Source organism: Zea mays, chromosome 10 (genome assembly GCF_902167145.1).
Source record: "Zea mays cultivar B73 chromosome 10, Zm-B73-REFERENCE-NAM-5.0, whole genome shotgun sequence".
NCBI lineage: Eukaryota > Viridiplantae > Streptophyta > Magnoliopsida > Poales > Poaceae > Zea > Zea mays.
This window is the reverse complement of record NC_050105.1, coordinates 91183112-91206173: the sequence shown is the minus strand read 5'-3', so window position 1 is coordinate 91206173 and position 23062 is coordinate 91183112. Positions and strand designations below refer to the sequence as shown.

The following is a 23062-nucleotide window of genomic DNA, read 5'->3' as shown; positions in this document are numbered from 1 at the left end:
ACCCCAGGGCTCGGACTTAACCTCGACCTCGGAAGACGGACTCCGCCTCGCCCGACCCCAGGGCTCGGACTCAACCTCGACTCCGGAAGGCGGTCTCCGCCTCGCCCGACCCCAGGGCTCGCACTCAACCTTGACTCCGGAAGGCGGTCTCCGCCTCGCCCGACCACAGGGCTCAGACCCAACCTCGACCTCAGACGACGATCTCCACCTCGCCTGACCCCCGGGCTCAGACTCAACCTCGATCCCGGACGACGGTCTCTGCCTCGCCCGACCCCCGGGCCCGGACTCAGCCTCGACCTCGGAGGAGCCTCCGCCCCGCCCGACCTCGGGCTCGGACCGACCACGTCACAGGGGGCCATGATTACCCTACCCCTAGCTAGCTCAGGCTATGGGGAACAAGACCGGCGTCCCATCTGGCTCGTCCCGGTAAACAAGTAATGATGGCACCCGCGTGCTCCATGACGACAGCGGCTCTCAGCCCCTTACGGAAGCAAGGAGACGTCAGCAAGGATCCGACAACTCCGACAGCTGTACTTCCACAGGGCTCAAGCACTCCTCCGACGGCCACGACATCACATGAACAGGGCGCCAAAACCTCTCCGACAGCCACGACGGCATGCACTTAGGGCTCTGGCTCCTCTCTGCTAGACACGTTAGCACATTGCTACACCCCCCATTGTACACCTGGGCCCTCTTACGCCTATAAAAGGAAGGTCCAGGGCTCTCGTACGAGAAGGTTGGCCGCGTGGGAGAACGGGCTGGCGGATAGTCTCTCTCTCTCTCACACTCTCCCTCGCGAACGCTTGTAACCCCCTACTGCAAGCGCACCCGACCTGGGCGTAGGACAACACGGAGGCCGCGGGTTCCCCTTTTGCTGTTTTTCCCCCCTTTGTGCTCCGTCTCGCGCCGACCCATCTGGGCTGGGACACGCGGCGACAATTTACTCGTCGGTCCAGGGACCCCCCGGGGTCGAAACGCCGACAACTGTGAAGTTGTTATATTGTGAACTTGTGATCTTTGTAAACTTTTATATTATAAATTTGTGAACCTTGTGAACTTGTTATATTGTGAACTTGTTATATCATGAATTGTGAACTTGCGGTCTTTGTGATCTTTTGTCAACTTTGTTGTATTATGAAGTTTGATATGTTTATCGATTGTATTTTAGATTCCGACCGTTACCGGTGTATTTTCCGCACCAAACTTTCGTTTCCGACGTTTCCGAAATACCGATATCGTTTCCGTTTCTAGAGTTACCGTTTTCGATTTTGTTTCCGATAAAAAATATGAAAGCGGTAATGGTTTTAGTGTTTACCGACCGTTTCTGACCGTTTTCATCCCTAATCTTTACCGTGCCGTGGAGGTGAAAATTTGTCCAGATGGCCGCATAGTGATGTTCTGCTTTTCTCATGGAAGACGAAAAAACATGTGTGGCCCACGACAACTAAAAATAGTTGGCCTGATTTTCGTGGAGAAACAAACGTGTACGACAACTAAGTCGGTGTTTCGTTTCTATAACTAATTTTTAGTCCCTAAATTGATAAATACGAAAACTAAAAATCTATTTCGATTTTCATATTTCGTAATTTAGGGACTACAATAAATAAAAATGGAGAGACTAAAAATTAGTCACTAGAAACCAAACACTCCCTAAAGAATCGTTTGGCAAAGCTCTGTTCCACAAGCGTTGAAGTGTGCCTTGTTTACGAGGTTCACTTTTTTCTGCTTTTTAATATAATGATAATATGTAGTTGTTCTTTGTGTTGGAGAAAAAAAAGCGTACTTTGTTATGTTTTTATTTAAATCACGCTATTTAATAGAGTATCGTCAAAGTCATTTTTTTAAAGTTTGTGTCAATATACAAATGTGTCACTTTTTTTGTTTTTAAGATAGAAACGCGGTTAAACACAAGTCTATTGGGGAAAAACTTTATTACCATATTATACTGAGCACCGCTGAGAGATGAAACAAAAAAGGGAAAGAGTACAAAACGTGTACACGGGACACTAAAAACCAAAATAGTGCTGAGAAATCACACGTGAAAAATTAAGATGTAGAATCCAAAACAAAAATATGTACACAAGTCATTCAAAAAAAAAAGAGGAGCAAAGAAAACTGAGGGGTGAGAGTCCAAACATATACAACAAAACATTTATAATATAGAAAGAGGTGACACGTAAAAGAGATGTCTAAAACATGTGTACGAGACATTTCGAATCCAAAATGTTGCTAAGAAATCATAAAAAATGATGCAGAGAATACAAAAGGAATAATGTACAAGTGACATTTAAAATAAAAAGGACCAAAAATAAGGAGAGTCAAAAATATGTGCGCGGGACATTTTAAATCCAAAAGGTAGCAACGTATATGAGACATTTAAAATCCAAGAGAGACTATTAAAACATGTGTGCGAGACAATTAAATTCAAACTATCGCTAAGAAATCACACCAAAAACATGATGCTAGAGAATGCATTGGTGGCATTTAAAAAAATTAAAAAGTAATTGGATGAGTCCAAACTTGTGCACGAGCCACGAGGTATAAAATTCAAAAAATAAATCGACAGGATATATCGCTAGAAGGAGGGCTTGAACTATCGCTAAGAAATCACACCAAAAACATGATGGTAGAGAATGCATTGGTGGCATTTAAAAAAATTAAAAAGTAATTGGATGAGTCCAAACTTGTGCACGAGCCACGAGGCATAAAATTCAAAAAATAAATCGACAGGATATATCGCTAGAAGGAGGGCTTGAACTATCGCTAAGAAATCACACCAAAAACATGATGGTAGAGAATGCATTGGTGGCATTTAAAAAAAATAAAAAGTAATTGGATGAGTCCAAACTTGTGCACGAGCCACGAGGCATAAAATTCAAAAAATAAATCGACAGATATATCGCTAGAAGGAGGGCTTGAACCTCCGACCTTGTGGTTAACAGCCACACGCTCTAACCAACTGAGCTATTCCAGCTTTTAATATATGTGGTTGTACTATAATATACATATATAAAAGCAAAAGAATAAAACAGCCAACAAATTTTTTGCACACAAAATTAATTTAGGACATGTTTGGCAACAATTTTCCTCAAAACCTTGATTTTACAATACCGTAGTTTTGGAAGCTTCATAGTTTTAAAAAACATTGTTTGGATACAACATTGTAAAACCATATTATTAGATAAAAGCTAGTTATGCCTTGAAAACTTTAGGTTGGACTATAGTTTCCAATACTCTAAAAATACCATGATATATAGAAAATACAATGGTTTTAAAAATTGGTTTCCAGAATTGCAACCAAACATCTAATGTCATAAAATACAACGGTATTATCCAAAACCTTGATATTGAATACAAGCTATAAAAATAATTCACTTCTAAAACAGACCCTTGCGGTTTTTACCAAGATATGAATCCCAGCCATGTAATGAGGCGTCACCTGCGCATCGAGTGCGGATTTTTTTTCTTTGATTAGAAGCATGATCTATGTTTCCTCTCGGTTATGTTTGGATCCTCGTCTGTATACGTAGCTGCAGATGGCCCGCTGACATGATTTGGCCCCACACCCACACCCACTCAGAAGAACATCGACCATGATGTTCGGATGATCAAATCCGTGCGAACTCGAGTAAGAATGATTTGGCCCCACACGTCATTACCGATGCTTCAAACAAGTTATCTACCGCCATAAAATGGCTACAAAAAGAAATGTACAACAGTACCCTCATTTTTTTACATCGCCATGCCATCCTGCGCCAAATTCTCCAGATCCTCCTCGGTTAACAGCGTTTTCTTGCCACCGCTTCCCGCCTTGTCATATGGCTGTGCCATCCTCCGGAGAAACTGTTGCAGAGCAAGTGTTTGAGAATCATCACTATATGACAAGCAACAGAGCAGGTTTGGTCCATGCTGGTGATAAAATGCCAACACTGTGGTTTTTTTTTAAAAAAAAAGTCAAATCTACAGTGGTCCATGCAGGTTGTAAGTTGTGAACGCCACAAACCTGATACTATAGCGCTCCTGGATGATAATAAAATTGGCAGCAAATTGCTTTGCAAATCCGCATAGCCGAAAGCAACAGAAGCTTTAAAGGAAGCAGTCAAGTAAAACAAATCTGTAAAGCATACCTCACGAGCTATATGGAGAGCCATATCAGTGCTCAGATTTAGGTGCGCATCATGCAAATGCGAGAGTATCCACCCAGGCAACTTGGACCGTTTATCATGCCGACTGTATCTGTAAAGAAAGAAAGGAATTTACCAAGAAATGTGACGCTTCACATAGAAAATTAACAACTTCACATAGAACATTAACAACGCACCAAGAAAATGAACACAACAAACAGCACTGTGTGTCATGGAAGTATGGATGCAACTATGCTGGAATTCAGATCTAGAAATAACTAAAACCAAGATGGAGCTTATGGTCCATCAGACCCGAAATAAAAAGGAATATGATATGCATAAAGGTCCACAACACATAAGTATCAACCCAAGCAATGCTTATAAGAGAAAATTGTTGGTGACAAAAAACAGTGACCAAATGCACATTATTTTTAGTTGGAAAGTTCACGTTCGTGCATCATTTGAATATTTCATAAGCATGCCACCTCTTGCTGATATTTTAATAGAGGTTTAAACCAAAGCAGCTTGTATCCAGATATGCATATTGATAATCCGCTGAGTAAGAAGACGGACACAAGACTGGAGCTGGTTCGCCAGCATACAACTATGCATGTGATGTGGGTTGCTTCATGCTCAGCTATGCTAGGACTCCGTGCGTTAAGGCAGTAATCAGGTACCTCTTGTCAGCAAATATCATCATCCCATAATCAGCTTTGGAGCGAATAACACGACCGACACATTGGGCCGCTTGCCTCTGACATTAATGAGATTTCAAATTTATTTCGAGAAATTGTGTTACAAATATCTCGACAACATAAGGAGATAAGAGGTGTCAATCAAAAGGAGTTATTTTTTCCTCAAAGTAATAATGAATTACCAAAGCATCAAATGTTAGGAAGTCACCCTCCTTTATCTGAAAAGTTTCCCGCAGGTACTCCAACCTAGCAAGCAATATCCTACAAATCGTATAGAGACAAACAAAGGCAACTGTTATGAAATCATTAAGCCACCACAAATTACAACTGCGTACATGCATCAAACTACCTATAACTTGGCACCAAAATCAAGGGGTAGAGAGGGTTGAAGCTCAATGTGAACAAAACTCACCGACTCAATGTGTACTGGAAAGGAACACCAAACATGATAACTAATCTGCCATAGTGCCGATCAAAATCAATACCTTCAGCAACTTTGCCCCTGCATTAGTTAAGTGTTAGCAAAAGTGAAACTATAGCTTACAATGGCGACAACATTTTTATCTATATCACATAGTCAGTCACATTACTGATTATTTGACATGATCAAATATAAATTTTGGAAGGTTGCTTTCAGAACGCAAAATAATAAGGTGGACCAACCTGGCAACAGAGAAGAAAATGGCACCTCTTCCACAATCACATGCCTTTCTGTAGTTATCAAGAGCCAATGTTGTCTCAACGACATCTGGTGTTTCGATAAACACTAATTTATGTTGCATGATGTCCTGAAAAACAGTAAAACCAGGTTTTCGTTATTGGAACTAATGCATATACATCTTATCTTGGCTATATAACATTTACAGGTATTTTATTTTCATAACACAGATGACTAGCATATCTTTGTGGATAACAAAAATTAGCACCAATACCGAGCATATCCTTTAGATAACAAAACCGAAGATATGGTAGATGTAGTTCTTTGTCCAAAGACTAGATAGCATCTATCTAGAACCAAAGGAAAGACTTAAAGCAGCCTATCCAGTTCCATATGCAATTATGCATGTTGCCGATGTAATAAATAATTTGACAGTGTCTACAGGAGTGAGTCTTAATGCAACTTGAGACTCTTATAGACTTATAGTCTTATTAAGTTATTATCAATATAGATAGTTGAATGGAAAATCTAAAACAGACAACAATATGGAATTAGATGCTTAGACACCATTTCATATACTTACTATAAACCGATGATGTTCCAGAGGACATGCCCAATTATCTAACAGATATGGACGATTTATGAACTTAGCTGAGTTGCATAGGTGTTACACGATTAGACACATCCCTCATTGCCATATCTATATTAATTGTAGGGTTTATATGAGAAAGAAATTTACAAGTGAAAGAAATAACCTGCAGAATTCCCATTTCGTGCCAGCTGTTGACAATGCCATCCATATAGGAATAACTGACAAAAAAGCAAACTATGCCATCTGGAACAGCAGAAGCCATTTCCAGCAAGAGGCGGCCATAATTCCTCACAACACCAGGATCACTACGCATATCGAACTTTGTACTCACAGGTAGCTGATCACTGAAGATGATGGAATGGTTGGTGTTTACACAGTGTACAATGCTACCAGTAATATGAAATGTTGGAAACAACTAAAGATGTTATAAAAGCTTAACATAAGTGTCATATGATTCTCAGGAATAAAAATGTATCATGTATACGCAAGACAGTGTTAGCATTTCCAAACCTAAGAATATGTTGACAATGCTAGCATTTAAAGACTAACATAAGTGCCATGCTTAACATAAGTGTCATGCTACAGTACAGTAGATTTTGAAATATGAAGTTCGCGTGGGACCAGCTCATACCTTCCTCGGGTCAAGACCATGGGACAAATACAATCTCTTGTTAAGGACATGGTGAAGCTTCTGCTTATGACAGGATTAAAATTCAAGAGACGAGGGTAAAGATCTATTGGGCTGAGAGTTCCAGAAGTGATCACAACCGTTTCGAAACGATCAAAAACAGGTCTTATTGCGAGTGAAGCATCATGGCAACTCAGCTGCAGAACAAATGAGTTCATTAGTAGCACACTAAAGAAGCAGAGTGTGTATACAATTTCAGCATGATCACAAAGAGTAGTCTGGGTACCTGAATAACAGGATCACGAATATCAGGCATTCTATCATCATACGGCTCTATTATAATAGAAAAGCCCCGTGTATAAGTTCCAATCAGTGTGGCAAAGTCACATATGGTCTGTATGTGCATGAACTCATCTGTATCAGTTATCTCTAATGTCATCATTAGGGAGTGTAGCCGGTCATAACAAAACCTCAGCATTTTTTGGTCGATTCCAGCCTGGGAATGGATTGAGGCAACAAAGGAAACTGGCATTTCATTCTCAACATTTTCTGTTTCAAGCCGGCCATCAAGGAATCTCACAAGCCTCCGCAAGACAGCAAGAAAATGTTCAGCCCTCCTTATGTTTCCAGGAACAGCTTCCTTCAAGATGTCATCAGGCAAAGACGGATTCGCGAGCCAAGCATCCGATACTTCATCACAAGAAGCATAATACTGTGAGCTATATGCAGAAGGCTATAGCTGACAGTGCGAAATGCAGTACTGGTGGCAAAAGGCCAGTGCTTACTTGGTAGATTTCCTCGCTGTGCCAGTCCATCCACCAGTCTGTTGTATTCAGCACGAAGCCTATTGGCATCGGTGGCCTTGAACCTTCCTACCAGATAAAGCAGTTGGCAAAGCAAGCTTAACTATCCATCACAAAGTTGAAGATGAATAGTTCTAAAGAAACAGGACCTATCGTTCAGTGGCTATTGGTGGCTGGCTTAAGTATATCCAACAATTGGGAGTGGTACCTGTCGATCTCTTGCGAGATGCGCCGCAGATTTCGCTCTGCGCCTTCCAGCGTCTGCTTGCGGATGCTGACGCTCAGCGCCTCTATGCAGACATTGTCAATGTTGTGAGCCTCATCGAACACGACCACACACTCCTTCTGCATCTCCCTGGACACAATGCTGGCCACCTTGGGGTCGAGCAGGTACTGGTAGCTGTACACCACAACATTGGCGTACTTGACCATCTGCCTGGCAAGGAAGTAAGGGCAGACCCGGCGCTCCCTTCCGAGCGCGCGGAGGTCTGCCAGGGTGTACACCCCGGGCGGCATGAAGGAGGCGAGGTCGCCGGCGGCAGCGGCCCGGTCGAACGTCTCGTAGAACTCGCACAGCGGGGTGGAGTCCGGGTCGGAGGAGGCCTTCTCGCGGACCCAGGAGGCCGTAAGGCGGCGGCAGGCGGTGTCGACGGAGTCCCGGGCGGCGGCGGCGGACGCCTGCGGGTGGATGCAGAGGTTCTTGCGGGAGGAGAGGCCGAGCGCGAGGAGGGAGCGGGAGGCCGCGGGCGGGAGGTGGGCGAAGAGGAGGCGGAGCTCGGCGAGGGTCTTCTCCATCTCGTGCACGGTGCGGGTGCAATAGATGAGGCGGAGCGGGCGGGCCGGGTTGGCGAGGGAGTAGGAGGTGATGAGGGAGATGAGCGCCGCCGTCTTGCCGGTGCCCGTGGGCATCTCGAGCAGCGCGTGCCCGCGCGCGTCGAGGGCGCGCTTGAGCTCCCCCATGTACGCGTGCTGCTCCGGGTAGATCGCCGCGTACGGGAAGTGCACGGGCAGGCCATCCAGGTCAAACCGCATTGTGGCGGAGGGGAAAGGCAACCGAGGGGCAACGCCGGAGGGGTTTGATTCGCCGGAGAGCGGAGAGGCGGAGACGGTGCTCGCGCCGCCGCCGCGGGGTGGAGATCACGTGAGGTGCTCGGTGGAATGCCCCCGTGCAGAGGAGATGCTGGTGGGCTCGTAATCGTAACGAGTATAGGCTTCTGGGTTGGGCTGGTACAGAGAACAGAGTCGGCTGCGAGCTACGGGCTACGAATGAACGATACAAAGGGTGGGAAGGCCACTCATAGCCCTCTTTGTTTCAGTTTTTTCGGTTTCTGTCCACCAAAAATTATTGTGGACGGTTAAACGCTCAACTTTTTAGCTAGCTTCTATAAAATTAATTTTGGTAAAACCATCTGAAATCAATATAAACACATAATCGGTTGAGTCGTTGCAATAATAGGAATCCGTCAATTTCTAGATCCTGAGCCCTATAGACAAATTCATCTTTCTTTGCACATAATCGCAACGATACTCAAATTCTCTACACATCCAGATTCTCCCCACATTCAGATTCTCAGAAAAGTTGAACCAAACAGGCCTTGTACCCCTAGAGTAGAATTTAAAGTACAACCTTCTGGGTTGGGCTCGTACAGAGATCTTACAATTTTTTATTGCGACGGCTCACAACAATATTGTGTCCTCCTCGGCAACACGCACGGAGAAAGGCCAAGAGCAAGACCGACACACCCCATATTCGTGTCGACGAGCGTCGGTCGGCTCGCGGCTGCAACCGTGGGCGGGGGAGCAGGTTGGGGAGGAAGAACATGGCGAAGGCCAGAAAGACGAGCGAGACTTCCGACAGCGGCGAAAACAATGGTGCGCGCATGCTATGAAACGTCCTCATGGATGTGCAATAGCCACTGCGTGGGTCGGTGTAGGGGCTGGTGTCAGACGAATATGGGGAGGAGGCGTCTGCTTCCACACCCTCCGCCGAGAATGGGGTGGCACGGAGGCGGAGGCATGAGGGGAGAGAGAAAAGAAGTAGGATGACGAACGAGGTGGTGACAACTGAGTCGAGTACTATCATTATCGTGCGAAGGTACAGATGATCAAATGTGTCGTGTCTGGTGGGCTAGTCTGAGGCACGACCCATTTAATAGTGTCTAGGCCAGCCCGACATGAGTGTTGTGCCATGCTTGGGCCGTAGCCTCGACCCGACACGATTATATATTTTTAATTTTACAAAAAAGCATATATACACATGTACAATTTATATTCAATATTGAAAACATCTGAGTATGATGTTCTACTGGTTAGACGATTTCACCTAGTGTCTCCCGCCATTCTTCCAATAGGCGTGGGTTCAAACCCCACCTTCGACACTATTTTTTAACATTTTATGCTGATTTAACCAAATGGCCCGACGGGCTAACGGGCCGGTGTGTCGTGCCTGGGCCAGAGCTGCGGTCTGCGGGCGTCGAGCCCGTGCCAGGCTGCCGTTAAGGGGACAGGCGTGCAACAGGTTAATTTGAAGTAGATGTGATGTGTTATTTGTAAAAAGATGACGCAGAACGACTGTTGAAACTCATATTTTAATATAGTAGAGATATAGAGAGAGATTTTAGTGTATTTTGGTTAGTTCTATTTGGTTTAAAGCCTTAGGTGGCCAAGCCAAAATTTGGTCAGTATTTGACCATATTTGACTCTAAATTAAAATTTGGTCAGATAATAAATTGCTCATTTATATAGCTTAGGTATAGTCAAATAAACCATATGAGTGAAAGTTTTGTTCTATAGTATGATTTTAATTTGAAGTCAAGCTTAGTCAAACTGTGACCAAAATTTGGCCTGGTTAATAATGGCCTGGAACCAAACATTGTTGCCTAACTATCAATGGATGCTAAATGTTTTATTATATGGAGCAAACTCATTTTTCTCTACTAGTCTATACCCGTGCTAACGCTACGGTCTTTGGGAGGGGAGAGGAGGAGCCAGCACTGGCGTGAGGGAGGGGAGGGGCGACAGACTCTAGGCAGAGGGCGAGGCAGTGGCGTGTGAGGGATGAGAGGAGAAGAATGATCCAAATAACGTTGACCATTATATTTTAGCGACTAAGAGAGATGATGATTATACAACGATCTAAACCGTTGGTTTTGAAGATGTGTTATGTGTGGGTGTAATTCGTTTGGTGGATTTACTGAAGGTTATGGGTGTGGGTGATTTGGTTGGGTGGGTTTTGCTAAGTTAAAACTGGTGGATTATATAGCGGTATAGATATTGGACATGTTTTATTTTATGTACATGAAACATATGCAATTTGTAGTCCCACTGCCGTACATGGTCAAGATGCACATTCACATCTAGTTCACACTTTGTCCTTCATTCCTTTATACCTCTAGTTCCACGTTTATGCATGTCTACTAAGGGTGTGTTTGGTTGGGTGTACAAGGAGGGATGGAAGGGGGCGGACACATTTTCTATGATGTTTGGATGAAGGTCACGCGAGGATGAGATGAACGCTGGAGCAATTTCCGGTGGCGGCACGGTCCTAAAAAATCGAGCAAACAATGACGCCCCACCCCTCTCGCCTTTTTCGGTGATTGATACAAACTGAAAAGTAGACTGTCACCAAAATCTTACTTGGAATCCTTTATGATTCTATACAACATAAATAGTGGTTCCACAGTTTTTGGGCATAGAAGATTGTGACAGTCAAGTGGTTTTATTTCAACATCAGGCCCCATTTTGTATCACTCTATAGAAACTCCATATCGTAAGTAATTTATATGCAAAATCAAAAAAGAATGTTGGCCAACAATCAAGTAACTACACCAATTAGAAGTAGAAAAGAAGAATGCTTAAAAGCTATATCATCACATGACAACACCCTCCAAGAGTAATAGACAACACCGAATCTGAAAGTGCTCCCATTAGATCTAACATGCATCACAACAATCGCATATACATAATTAATAGTCTGCTTTCAGGTCAAAAGATACTTAACAATAAGCATTTTAGGATGGTTAAAACGGAATTGACCTTGGAGATAGTCGCAGTTCTCCACCTATTTCCTTGTGATGTCAAGCATAGAGTTGATGAGCTCGTCGTCTACAACGGCCTCCTAGAACTTGGAACCGATTTGGTTGCCACACTATCCACCTGGACGTGGAGAATCTCCCTCATGGCTTGATTTCAAGGTTGTTGGCTATAGGTGAGAGGGGAGTGGAAGGTTGCTGACTACATTTATATACACCTTTTGTCATTCATACATGCACAATGTGTAGATTCATATATAAAAATAGATATGTATATTAATAGTAATATATACAAATGTGTACGAATTTTCTTAACTTCTAATTATATCCTCATATATTGATGGTGCTGGATGGCAAATGTTCGAGCCAGGCTCTTGCCCTTTCGCAAGGTGGATGGTGTGGTCATATTTGATCCCCACCGTGTGGCAGGCAAGGCGGTAGTCTTCCAGCTATACGCTCGGATTCGAAGATATGTCGTACTTGGAGATATTTGTCGGCACCCTCACTTTCGTAGGGATCTGCGCCTTGCGGATTGCGTGCCCGAAGGCGCGTGGCCCTGGCCTAGACGGTCTGGGGCTTCACTGGTGCCTTCGTTCGGGTGGCTATTCAACCTCCTCATGCTCTCGTCACCGATTGTTGAGAAGGTATCGACCAGGAGGTTATAGGCCTTATTTTAGGTACCCCGATCCTGGGTACCCGACAGCAGCCCTCGAGCCCTCAAAATGTTACGTGAATGGCGACACCAACACATGTCGCTCGTTGGTATACATCCCAGCCCAGGAGAGATCTAGCAGGTCGAGGCACAACACTCCTACTGCTATTGGGCCAGCAGGGAGCACACAGGAGCAGGCCAAGGCGCAAGGCAAGATGCGGCTGACGGGCATGGCTATACCGCACTGCGTCACTGCCAGCTGGGTACCCGACCGTATTTTACCTGTATCTGACCTGGAGTATCCGGGTAGTTGTCGGGTAACATCGATTCCGTATTATACTTGTATCCAAAAGTTCAATATCCGGGTAGTACTTGTATCCGACCCGACATAAAAAAATACTCGTATCCATATCCGAAAATTCAAGTAATTTTGGTACCTGTATCTGGTACCTGTCCTGGGTACTCGTCCCGTTTTCACCCCTACCTTTGGTCGAGGGTTGTACTCAACCCCTCTAAAGTTATCCAAAGATCAAACTTGAGTACAACGATATTCTTCCTTATATATCAACCCGTTTGTGAGAAATCTCTAGAAGTTGGAGTCTTTCACAGCCTAACACAAATGATCGTAATCAAACTTAGAGTAAGGAGAGAGAAGAACACACACAAAAGCACAACGCGACAACACATGCAAGAAAGCCAAAGAAACGAGCGCAAGAACAATATGTCACTAGAACAACTCAAAACATGCACTTGGATCTTTCTATAATCACAGAATTGTGTGGATGCGATGTATCGGAGTGTTTGTGTGTTCTTGGTATGCTTGGATTACTTCTCCATGGCACCTAGGGGTCCCTTTTATAGCCCCAAGGGGCCTAGAGCCGTTGGAGCTTTATTTGAAACCTCCAAAACTTCCTTTGTCTATAGGTGCATCGGACTGTCTTGTGTGCACCGGACAACTCCTGTTGAACGGTCACCAGATCGCTGGACGCTCGGGGCCAACACTATTTATCGTATTCTCACGTTTGAAAGGGAAATAGGGTTAACCTTTTCTCAGTATTGATTTTGGTGGTTGAATGCCCAACACAAATATTGGACTAACTAGTTTGCTCTAGATTATATGTTCTACAGGTGCATAAAGGTTCAACACAAACCAATAAAAGATTGAAGTTAGGGATCGAATTCAAAGGAGCAAAGAAACCGAGTGTGCTCTGGTCTGGTGCACCGGACTGTCCGGTGTGCCACCGGATAGTGTCCGGTGCACCAGGACCGTATAGAGTCCAACTAGCCACTCTCGGGTTTCTTTAGGCGCTCTCCGCTATAATTCACCGGACTGTCCGGTGTGCCACCGGACTGTCCGGTGTGATAGCGGAGCAACGACTACTCCAGCGCAACGGTCGACTGCAACGACACCTGACGCGTGAACAATGAAGAACAGTACGCGTAGAGTCGGAGCCGCAGTGTCAGAGGCGCACCGGACAGTAAACAGGACATGTCCGGTGCCGCTTGAAGACAAAGCCTCCAACGGTCGACCGCTCCAATACCCTAACGGTTGGGTGACGTGGCTGGCGCGGACAGTGTCTGGTGGCGCACCGGACTGTCAGGTGCGCCCATCGACAGCAGCCTTCCCCAACGGCTTGTTGGTGGTTGAGGGCTATAAATACCCCCCCAACCACCACAACTCCAGGCATCAAGGTTTTCTGAGGTTCTCATTCAATACAAGAGCTAGTGCATTCACTCCTAGACACAATTCAAAAGAATCAAAGCCTCTCCAAGCCCCAAACTCATTCCAACCACTTAGTGACTTGAGAGAGTGTTTTGTTCGTGTTCTTTGTGCTCTTGTTGCTTGGATCGCTTTCTTCCTTCCTCATTCTTGTTTCCAAGAGACTTGTAATCAAAGCAAGAGACACCAAGTGTGTGGTGGTCCTTGTGGGGTCTAAGTGACCCGTTTGATTAAGGAGAAAGCTCACTCTGTCTAAGTGACCGTTTGAGAGAGGGAAAGGGTTGAAAGAGACCCCGTCTTTGTGACCACCTCAACGGGGACTAGGTTCTTTAGAACCGAACCTCGGTAAAATAAATCACTGTGTTCATCCGCTTTATTTCTTGGTTGATTTGTTTTTTCCCTCTCTACTGGACTTGGATTTATTCCTAACGCTAACCCCGGCTTGTAGCTTGTGTTTAAAGTTGTAAATTTCAGATTCCACCTATTCACCCCCCCTCTAAGTAATTTTCAATTGGTATTAGAGCCTGGTGCTTCATTAGAGTCTAACAACCCGAAGTGATGTCGGGAGGATCCGCTGAGAGGGAGATGGAAACCGGCGAGAAGGCCACAAGCCACCGGAAGGCTCCATCAAGGGAGTTTGGCACCAAAGCCAAGGAGGGATCCCCTCCCCGCGTCAAGTCGCATCAGAGTGGCGACAAGAAGAAGAAGATGAAGAAAGTGGTCTACTACGAGACCAATTCTTCGTCGCCCTCCACATCTGGCTCCGACGCGGCTTTCGTCACTTCTAAGCGCCATGAGCGCAAAAAGTATAGTAAGATGCCACTTCGTTATCCCCGTATTTCTAAGCGCGCTCCTCTACTCTTTGTTCCATTAGGCAAACCACCATATTTTGATGGTGTGGATTATTGCATGTGGAGTGATAAAATGAGGCATCACCTAACCTCACTCCACGCAAGCATTTGGGACATTGTTGAATTTGGAGCGCAGGTACCTACGGTGGGGGACGAGAGCTACGGCTCAGACGAGGTCACCCAAATATGGCACTTTAACTCCCAAGCAACTACTATACTCCTCGCCTCTTTATGTCGAGAGGAGTATAATAAGGTGCAAGGGTTAAAAAGTGCTAAGGAGATTTGGGACGTCTAAAGACCACGCACGAAGGAGATGAGGTGACCAAGATCACCAAGCGGGAGACGATCGAGGGGGAGCTCGGTCGATTTGTCCTCAACCAAGGAGAGGAGCCACAAGCAATGTACAACCGGCTCAAGACCTTGGTGAACCAAGTGTGCAACCTCGGGAGCACCAAATGGGATGACCATGAGATGGTCAAGGTTATTCTAAGATCCCTTGTTTTTCGCAATCCTACTCAAGTGCAATTAATTCGTGGGGATCCTAGATACAAATTAATGTCTCCCGAGAAAGTGATAGGAAAGTTTGTGAGATTTGAGCTAATGATCAAAGACTCCAAACACATCGTTAACTTGGAGCAACGCGCCACCTCCACACTCGAGGTGCAACCCATCGCGTTCAAAGCAACGGAAGAGAAGAAAGAGGAGTCTACATCAAGTAGGCTTCCCATCGACGCCTCCAAGCTCTACAACAAAGAAATGTCGCTCATCATCAATAGTTTTCGCCAAATCCTCAAGCAAAGGAGGGGGAAGGACTACAAACCCCGCTCCAAAAGGGTGTGCTACAAATGTGGTAAGCCTGGTCATTTTATTGCTAAATGTCCAATGTCTAGTGATAGTGACAGGGGCGACGACAAGAGGGGGAAAAAGAAGGAGAAGAAGAGATACTACAAGAAGAAGGGCGGTGATGCCCACGTATGTCGGGAATGGGACTTCGATGAGAGCTCCACCGACTCCTCCTCCGTCGAGGATGCCGCCAACATCACCGTCAACAAGGGACTCCTCTTCCCCAACGTCGACCACAAATGCTTCATGGCAAAGGATGGCAAAAAGAAGAAGGTACAATCTAGAACCACCACCAAGTATACTACATCTAGTTATGAGGATAGTTCTAGCGAAGATGAAGATGATTTACTTACTCTTTTTGCCAACCTAAACATGCAACAAAAGGAAAAATTAAATGAATTAATAGGGGCCATTCATGAGAAGGATGAACTTTTGGATAGCCAAGAGGAATTCCTTATTAAAGAAAACAAAAGGCATGTTAAATTAAAGAATGCTTATGCTCAGGAAGTTGAAAAATGTGAAAATTTGTCTAAGGAGCTTAGCATTTGCCATGACACTATTTCAAACCTTAGAACTGAGAATGCTAGTTTAATTGATAAGGTTGAAAAATTAAATGCCTGTAATGATACAATTGCTAGTCTTAGAACTGAAAATGACAATTTAGTTTCTAAGATTAAAGAGCTAAATGTTTGCAATGATTCTATTTCCAGTCTTAGAAATGAGAATGCTATTTTAAATGCTAAGATTGAGGAATTAAAATTATGCAAATCCTCTACATCTACCGTCAAACATGTTTCTATTTGTACTAGATGTAGAGATATTAATGTTGATGCTATAAATGATCACCTTGCTTTAATTAAACAACAAAATGATCATATAGCTCAATTAACTGCAAAAATTAATGAGCATGAAATTAAAAATGAAAAATTTAAATTTGCTAGAAGCATGCTCTATAATGAGAGACACCCTGACATTAAGGATGGCATTGGTTTCCAACAAGAAAGCAATGTCAAGCTTAATGCCCCTAAGAGATTATCTAACTCTGTTAAGGGCAAAGCTCCCATGGTTCGGGATAATGAGGGTTATATTTTATATCCTGCTAATTATCCTGAGCATAAAATTAGAAAGATTCATGCTAAGAAATCTCATTCTATTCTTCACCATGCTTTTATGTATAAGAATGAGGCTTCTAGTTCTAGGCATTCCACTCATAATAAAATGCCTAAAAAGAAAACTTCCACTGCATCAAATGAACATAACATTTCATTTAAAACTTTTGATGCATCATATGTGCTTACTAACAAATCAGGCAAAATAGTTGTCAAATATGTTGAGGGCAAACACAAGGGCTCAAAGACTTGTGTTTGGGTACCCAAGGTGCTTGTATCTAACGTGAAAGGACCCAAGACTGTTTGGGTACCTAAGAACAAGGCCTAAATTGTTTTGTAGGTTTATGCATCCGGGGGCTCAAGTTAGATAATTGATAGCGGATGCACAGACCACATGACAGGGGAGAAAAGAATGTTCTCCTCCTATGAGAAAAACGAAGATCCCCAACGAGCTATCACATTCGGGGATGGAAATCAAGGTTTGGTCAAAGGACTTGATAAAATAGCTATATCACCTGACTATACTATTTCCAATGTTTTTCTGGTAGATTCTTTAGATTATAACTTGCTTTCTGTATCTCAATTATGTAAAATGGGCTACAACTGTCTATTTACAGATGTAGGTGTTACTGTCTTTAGAAGAAGTGACGATTCAATAGCATTTAAGGGAGTGTTAGAGGGTCAGCTATATTTAGTTGATTTTAATGAGAACATAGCTGAACTCAACACTTGTTTAATTGCTAAAACTAATATGGGTTGGCTCTGGCATCGCCGACTAGCCCATGTTGGAATGAAGAATCTTCACAAGCTTCTAAAGGGAGAACACATTTTGGGACTAACAAATGTTCATTTTGAGAAAGACAGGGTTTGTAGTGCATGTCAAGCAGGAAAACAAGTTGGGTCTCATCATCCACACAAGAACATCATGACGACCGACAGGCCGCTTGAACTACTCCACATGGATCTATTCGACCCGATAGCTTACATAAGCATCGGCGGGAGTAAGTACTGTCTAGTTATTGTGGTTGACTATTCTCGCTTCACTTGGGTATTCTTTTTGCAGGAAAAATCTCAAACCCAAGAGACTTTAAAAGGATTCTTGATACGGGCTCAAAATGAGTTCGGATTAAGAATCAAAAAGATAAGAAGCGATAATGGGACGGAGTTCAAGAACTCACAAATCGAAGGCTTTCTTGAGGATGAGGGCATCAAGCATGAGTTCTCTTCTCCCTACACACCTCAACAAAATGGTGTAGTGTAAAGGAATAATAGAACTCTACTTGACATGGCAAGAACCATGCTTGATGAGTACAAGACACTAGATCGGTTTTGGGCTAAGGCGATTAACACCGCCTGCTACTCCATCAACCGACTCTACCTTCACCGAATCCTCAAGAAGACATCATACAAACTCCTAACCGGTTAAAAGCCCAATGTTTCATATTTTATAATCTTTGGAAGCAAATGTTTTATTCTTGTCAAAAGAGGTAGAAAATCTAAATTTGCTCCTAAGACTGTAGAAGGCTTTTTACTAGGATATGACTCAAACACAAGGGCATATAGAGTGTTGGGGCGAAGGAGAACACGCCACCCTTCGCTCGATGCCTTCATCTCCTCATCACTCCAACGCAGGCTACATCCATAGAACGCGTCCGAACAAGCCGAAGGCACTAACCGGACGAAGACCGACATGGTCCTCTCGCTATTGGAAGACGAAGGCTCTGACGAAGTCTACAGGTCTCACATCGTCACCACTCTAGGAGTCCCATGTTGGATTCGACCCACGGTAACGGGCCCCGCGAGGATAGGCGTGTTACGGGCCGCGTTTGTAATAGCCCTCACTGTAATGATTGTCTGTAACCTCCCCTTGTGGGAATATTCTGGGGATAAACTGGGCACTCAAGGGTATAATCGTCTTTGACAAGGGACGGGTGGCTCCTCGAGTGCCTATAAATACCCCCGTACAGTGCCTTCTCAGGGACAGATTAACAAAGCTATTGTCATCCCACAACGAACTTTGTCAGTACTCTTTCCACTTTCCCGTTGGATCTACTTGCCCAGGAGAGCGAGTGCCAACATAGAGTCTTCAACAAGTCCACTAGATTAGTTGAGGTTTCTTGTGACATTGTGTTTGATGAGACTAATGGCTCCCAAGTGGAGCAAGTTGATCTTGATGAACTAGATGATGAAGAGGCTCCGTGCGTCACACTAAGGAACATGTCCATTGCGGATGTGTGTCCTAAGGAATCCGAGGAGCCTCCACAAGCACAAGATCAACCATCATCTTCCATGCAAGCATCTCCACCAACTCAAGATGAGGAACAGGCTCAAGTTGATGAAAATGAAGATCAAGAGGATGAGCCACCTCAAGAGGAGGACAATGATCATGGGGGAGATGAAGATAATAAAGACAAGGAAGATGATCAAGAAATATAGGGACAAAGACCGCCACACCCAAGAGTCCACCAAGCAATTCAACGAGATCACCCTGTCAACTCCATCCTCAGTGATATTCACAAGGGGGTAACCACTAGATCTCGAGTTGCACATTTCTGTGAACATTACTCTTTTGTGTCCTCTATTGAGCCATACAAGGTGGAGGATGCACTAAGAGATTCGGATTGGGTGCTGGCTATGCAAGAGGAGCTCAACAACTTCACAAGGAATGATGTATGGCATTTGGTTCCACGTCCTAATGAAAATGTTGTAGGTACCAAGTGGGTATTCCGCAACAAGCAAGATGAGCATGGTGTGGTGACAAGGAACAAAGCCCGACTTGTGGCCAAAGATTATTCACAAGTCGAAGGTTTGGACTTTGATGAAACTTATGCACCCGTAGCTAGGCTTGAGTCAATTCGCATATTACTTGCCTATGTTACTTACCATGGCTTTAAGCTTTATCAAATGGACGTGAAAAGTGTCTTCCTCAATGGACTAATCAAGGAAGAGGTCTATGTTGAGCAACCTCCCGGCTTTGTAGATAGTGAGTACCCTAACCATGTCTATAAACTCTCAAAGGCGCTTTATGGGCTCAAACAAGCCCCAAGAGCATGGTATGAATGCCTAAGAGATTTTCTTATCACTAATGGTTTCAAAGTCGGAAAAGCTGATCCTACACTCTTTACTAAAACTATTGCAAAAGATTTGTTTGTATGCCAAATTTATGTTGATGATATCATATTTGGGTCTACTAACAAATCTACTTGTGAAGAGTTTAGTAGGATCATGATCCAAACATTCGAGATGTCTATGATGGGGGAGTTGAAGTATTTCCTAGGATTTAAAATCAAGAAACTCCAAGAAGGCACCTTCATCAGCCAAACAAAGTACATTCAAGACATTCTTAAAAAGTTTGGGATGAAGGATGGCAAACCCATCAAGACACCCATGGGAACCAATGGGCATCTCGACCTCGACACAGGAGGTAAATCCATAGATCAAAAGGTATATCGGTCGATGATAGAATCTTTACTCTATTTATGTGCATCTCGACCGGATATTATGCTTTCCGTATGCATGTGTGCAAGGTTCCAAGCCGATCCTAAGGAAGTTCACCTTAGGGTCGTGAAAAGAATCATGAGATACTTAGTTTACACTCCTAAGTTTGGACTTTGGTACTCCAAGGGATCCACTTTTGACTTAATGGGATATTCCGATGCCGATTGGGCAGGGTGTAAAATTGATAGGAAGAGCACATCAGGGACTTGTCAGTTTCTGGGGAGATCCCTGGTGTCTTGGGCTTCAAAGAAACAAAACTCAGTAATTCTTTCCACCGCCGAAGCCAAGTACATTGCCGCATGCCATTGTTGTGCACAATTACTTTGGATGAGGCAAACCCTCAGGGACTATGGCTACAAAATGAGCAAAGTCCCTCTCCTATGTGACAATGAGAGTGCTATCCGCATGGCGGATAATCCCGTTGAACACAGCCGCACTAAGCACATAGACATTCGATATCACTTTCTGAGGGATCACCAATAAAGGGGATATCGAGATTGCTTATGTTAGCACCAAAGAACAATTAGCCGATATCTTTACCAAGCCATTAGATGAGAAAACCTTTAGCGAACTTAGGAATGAGCTAAATATTCTTGATTCTCGGAATTTTGATTGAAACATTGCACACATAGCTCATTTATATACCTTTGATCATGTCTGTTTCATTTGGCACATATACATATTTATCATTCTTCTTGTGCCTAAACTAAGACTAATATGGTTCAATGAGCATCTTTTGTATTAAATCATAAATTGAAAGGGAAATGGAGTCTTCGGCGAAAACAAGGCTTCCACTCCACTCTAACGGTATCATTTACCCTTCGTCGTCACTCCACATCACTCTCAATTGGTATAATGTTCACTCTTATCTACTTATACCAATGGGGAGAAAGTAAAAAGGGCTCTCAAACGTCTCCGTTTTGGCGATTAATGCCAAAGGGGGAGAAAATATTAAGCCCAAAGCAAAAGGACCGCACCACCACCATTTCAAAATTTTCGAAACGAAAGATTTAATTGGTATTCAAAAAGTCGGTTTTTCCTATTAGTATCTTGTAATAAAATTTCTTCAATTGACATATTTTCAAAATTGGTATCTATTAAAATCCTCTTGAAAACTAAGAGGAGAATTTTATTCAGGGGAGTTTTGTTTAGTCAAAGGAAAAGCATTTGAAACAGGGAGAGAAATTTCAAAACTTGAAAATGCTTCGTGCAATCATATTCATATACCTTTGACTATTTGCAAAAGACTTTGAAAAGATTTTCCAAAAAGATTTGCAAAAACAAAACAAGTGGTGCAAAGGTGGTCCAAATGTTAAATGAAAGAAAGCAATCCATGCAGATCTAGTAAGATTATAAATTGGTTTAATTCCAAGTAACCTATGCACTTACCTTATGCAAACTAGTTCAATTCTGCACTTATATATTTGCTTTGGTTTGTGTTGGCATCAATCACCAAAAAGGGGGAGATTGAAAGGGAAATAGGGTTAACCTTTTCTCAGTATTAATTTTGGTGGTTGAATGCCCAACACAAATATTGGAATGACTAGTTTGCTCTAGAATATATGTTCTACAGGTGCATAAAGCTTCAACACAAACCAATAAAAGATTGAAGTTAGGGATCAAATTCAAATGAGCAAAGAAACCGAGTGTGCTCTGGTCTGGCGCATCGGGCTGTCCGGTGTGCCATCGGATAGTGTCCAGTGCACCAGGACCGTACAGAGTCCAACTAGCCACTCTCGGGTTTCTTCAGGCCGCTCTCCGCTATAATTCACCGAACTGTTCGGTGTGCCACCGGACTGTCTGGTGTGATAGCGGAGCAACGGCTACTCCAGCGCAACGGTCGACTGCAACGGCGCCTGACGCGTGAACAGTGAAGAACAGTACGCGCAGAGTCGGAGCTGTTGTGTCAGAGGCACACCGGACAGTAAATAGGACCTGTCCGGTGGCGCATCGGACTGTCCGGTACCGTTTGAAGACAAAGCCTCCAACGGTCGACTGCTCCAATACCCTAACGGTTGGGTGACGTGGCTGGCGCACCAGACTATCCAGTGCGCCCATTGACAACAGCCTTCCCCAACGGCTTGTTGGTGGTTGAGGGCTATAAATACCCCCAACCACCACAACTCCAAGCATCCAAGTTTTCTGAGGTTCTCATTCAATACAAGAGCTAGTGCATTCACTGCTAGACACAATTCAAAAGAATCAAAGCCTCTCCAAGCCCAAACTCATTCCAACCACTTAGTGACTTGAGAGAGTGTTTGGTTCGTGTTTTTTGTGCTCTTGTTGCTTGGATCGCTTTCTTGCTTCCTCATTCTTGTTTCTAAGAGACTTGTAATCAAAGCAAGAGACACCAAGTGTGTGGTGGTCCTTGCGGGGTCTAAGTGACCCATTTGATTAAGGAGAAAGCTCACTCGGTATAAGTGACTGTTTGAGAGAGGGAAAGGGTTGAAAGAGACCTGGTCTTTGTGACCACCTCAACGGGGACTAGGTTATTTAGAACCAAACCTCGGTAAAACAAGTCACCGTGTTCACCCGCTTTATTTCTTGGTTGATTTGTTTTTTCCCTCTCTACCGGACTCGGATTTATTTCTAACGCTAACCCTGACTTGTAGCTTGTGTTTAAAGTTGTAAATTTCAGATTCCGCCTATTCACCCCCCTCTAGGAAATTTTCAACGTTCAAGCACTTGCCTTGTCATTTGGCTAGAAGCCTCCCCACTGTTGATTCCCCAACATCTGTCAAGCCCGCTTCTTCCTCCCATGGCATCGTTCCTAGCATGCTCGATCCGGGTGAGTCGCCTGCAGTGTCTAGAGAAGAAAAGGTTCATGCCCACAAAAGAGATTTTGCAGTGGAGATTAG

At 43.9% G+C, this 23062-nt stretch overlaps 1 protein-coding gene and 1 non-coding gene across 2 annotated transcripts; both read right to left on the bottom strand.

The window, feature by feature from the left end:
• Nucleotides 1–2900: 2900 nt before the first annotated feature.
• On the bottom strand, nucleotides 2901–2974 carry TRNAN-GUU (transfer RNA asparagine (anticodon GUU)). Its single transcript has one exon. It is a non-coding gene; the product is annotated as a tRNA-Asn (tRNA).
• Nucleotides 2975–3230: 256 nt separating this feature from the next.
• On the bottom strand, nucleotides 3231–8757 carry LOC100285960 (DNA repair helicase UVH6). The gene is made up of 11 exons (NM_001158849.2): nucleotides 7709–8757; nucleotides 7483–7565; nucleotides 6984–7387; nucleotides 6701–6894; nucleotides 6233–6413; nucleotides 5483–5607; nucleotides 5232–5321; nucleotides 5002–5080; nucleotides 4802–4878; nucleotides 4128–4236; nucleotides 3231–3843 (listed from the first exon to the last, which is right to left on the bottom strand). The coding sequence occupies exons 1-11, from the start codon at nucleotides 8530–8532 to the stop codon at nucleotides 3733–3735; spliced, it is 2277 nt and encodes a 758-aa protein (NP_001152321.1). The 5' UTR covers nucleotides 8533–8757; the 3' UTR covers nucleotides 3231–3732.
• Nucleotides 8758–23062: the final 14305 nt, after the last annotated feature.

Excerpts from the sequence above, each read along its gene's own strand:
- LOC100285960 (NM_001158849.2), bottom strand. The coding sequence starts at position 8,532 with ATGCGGTTTGACCTGGATGGCCTGCCCGTGCACTTCCCGTACGCGGCG. Across the intron at positions 6,895-6,983 it reads TTCGTGATCCTGTTATTCAG|CTGAGTTGCCATGATGCTTC; the intron begins GTACCCAGACTA and ends TTTGTTCTGCAG. Across the intron at positions 6,414-6,700 it reads ATGGTCTTGACCCGAGGAAG|TGATCAGCTACCTGTGAGTA; the intron begins GTATGAGCTGGT and ends CATCATCTTCAG.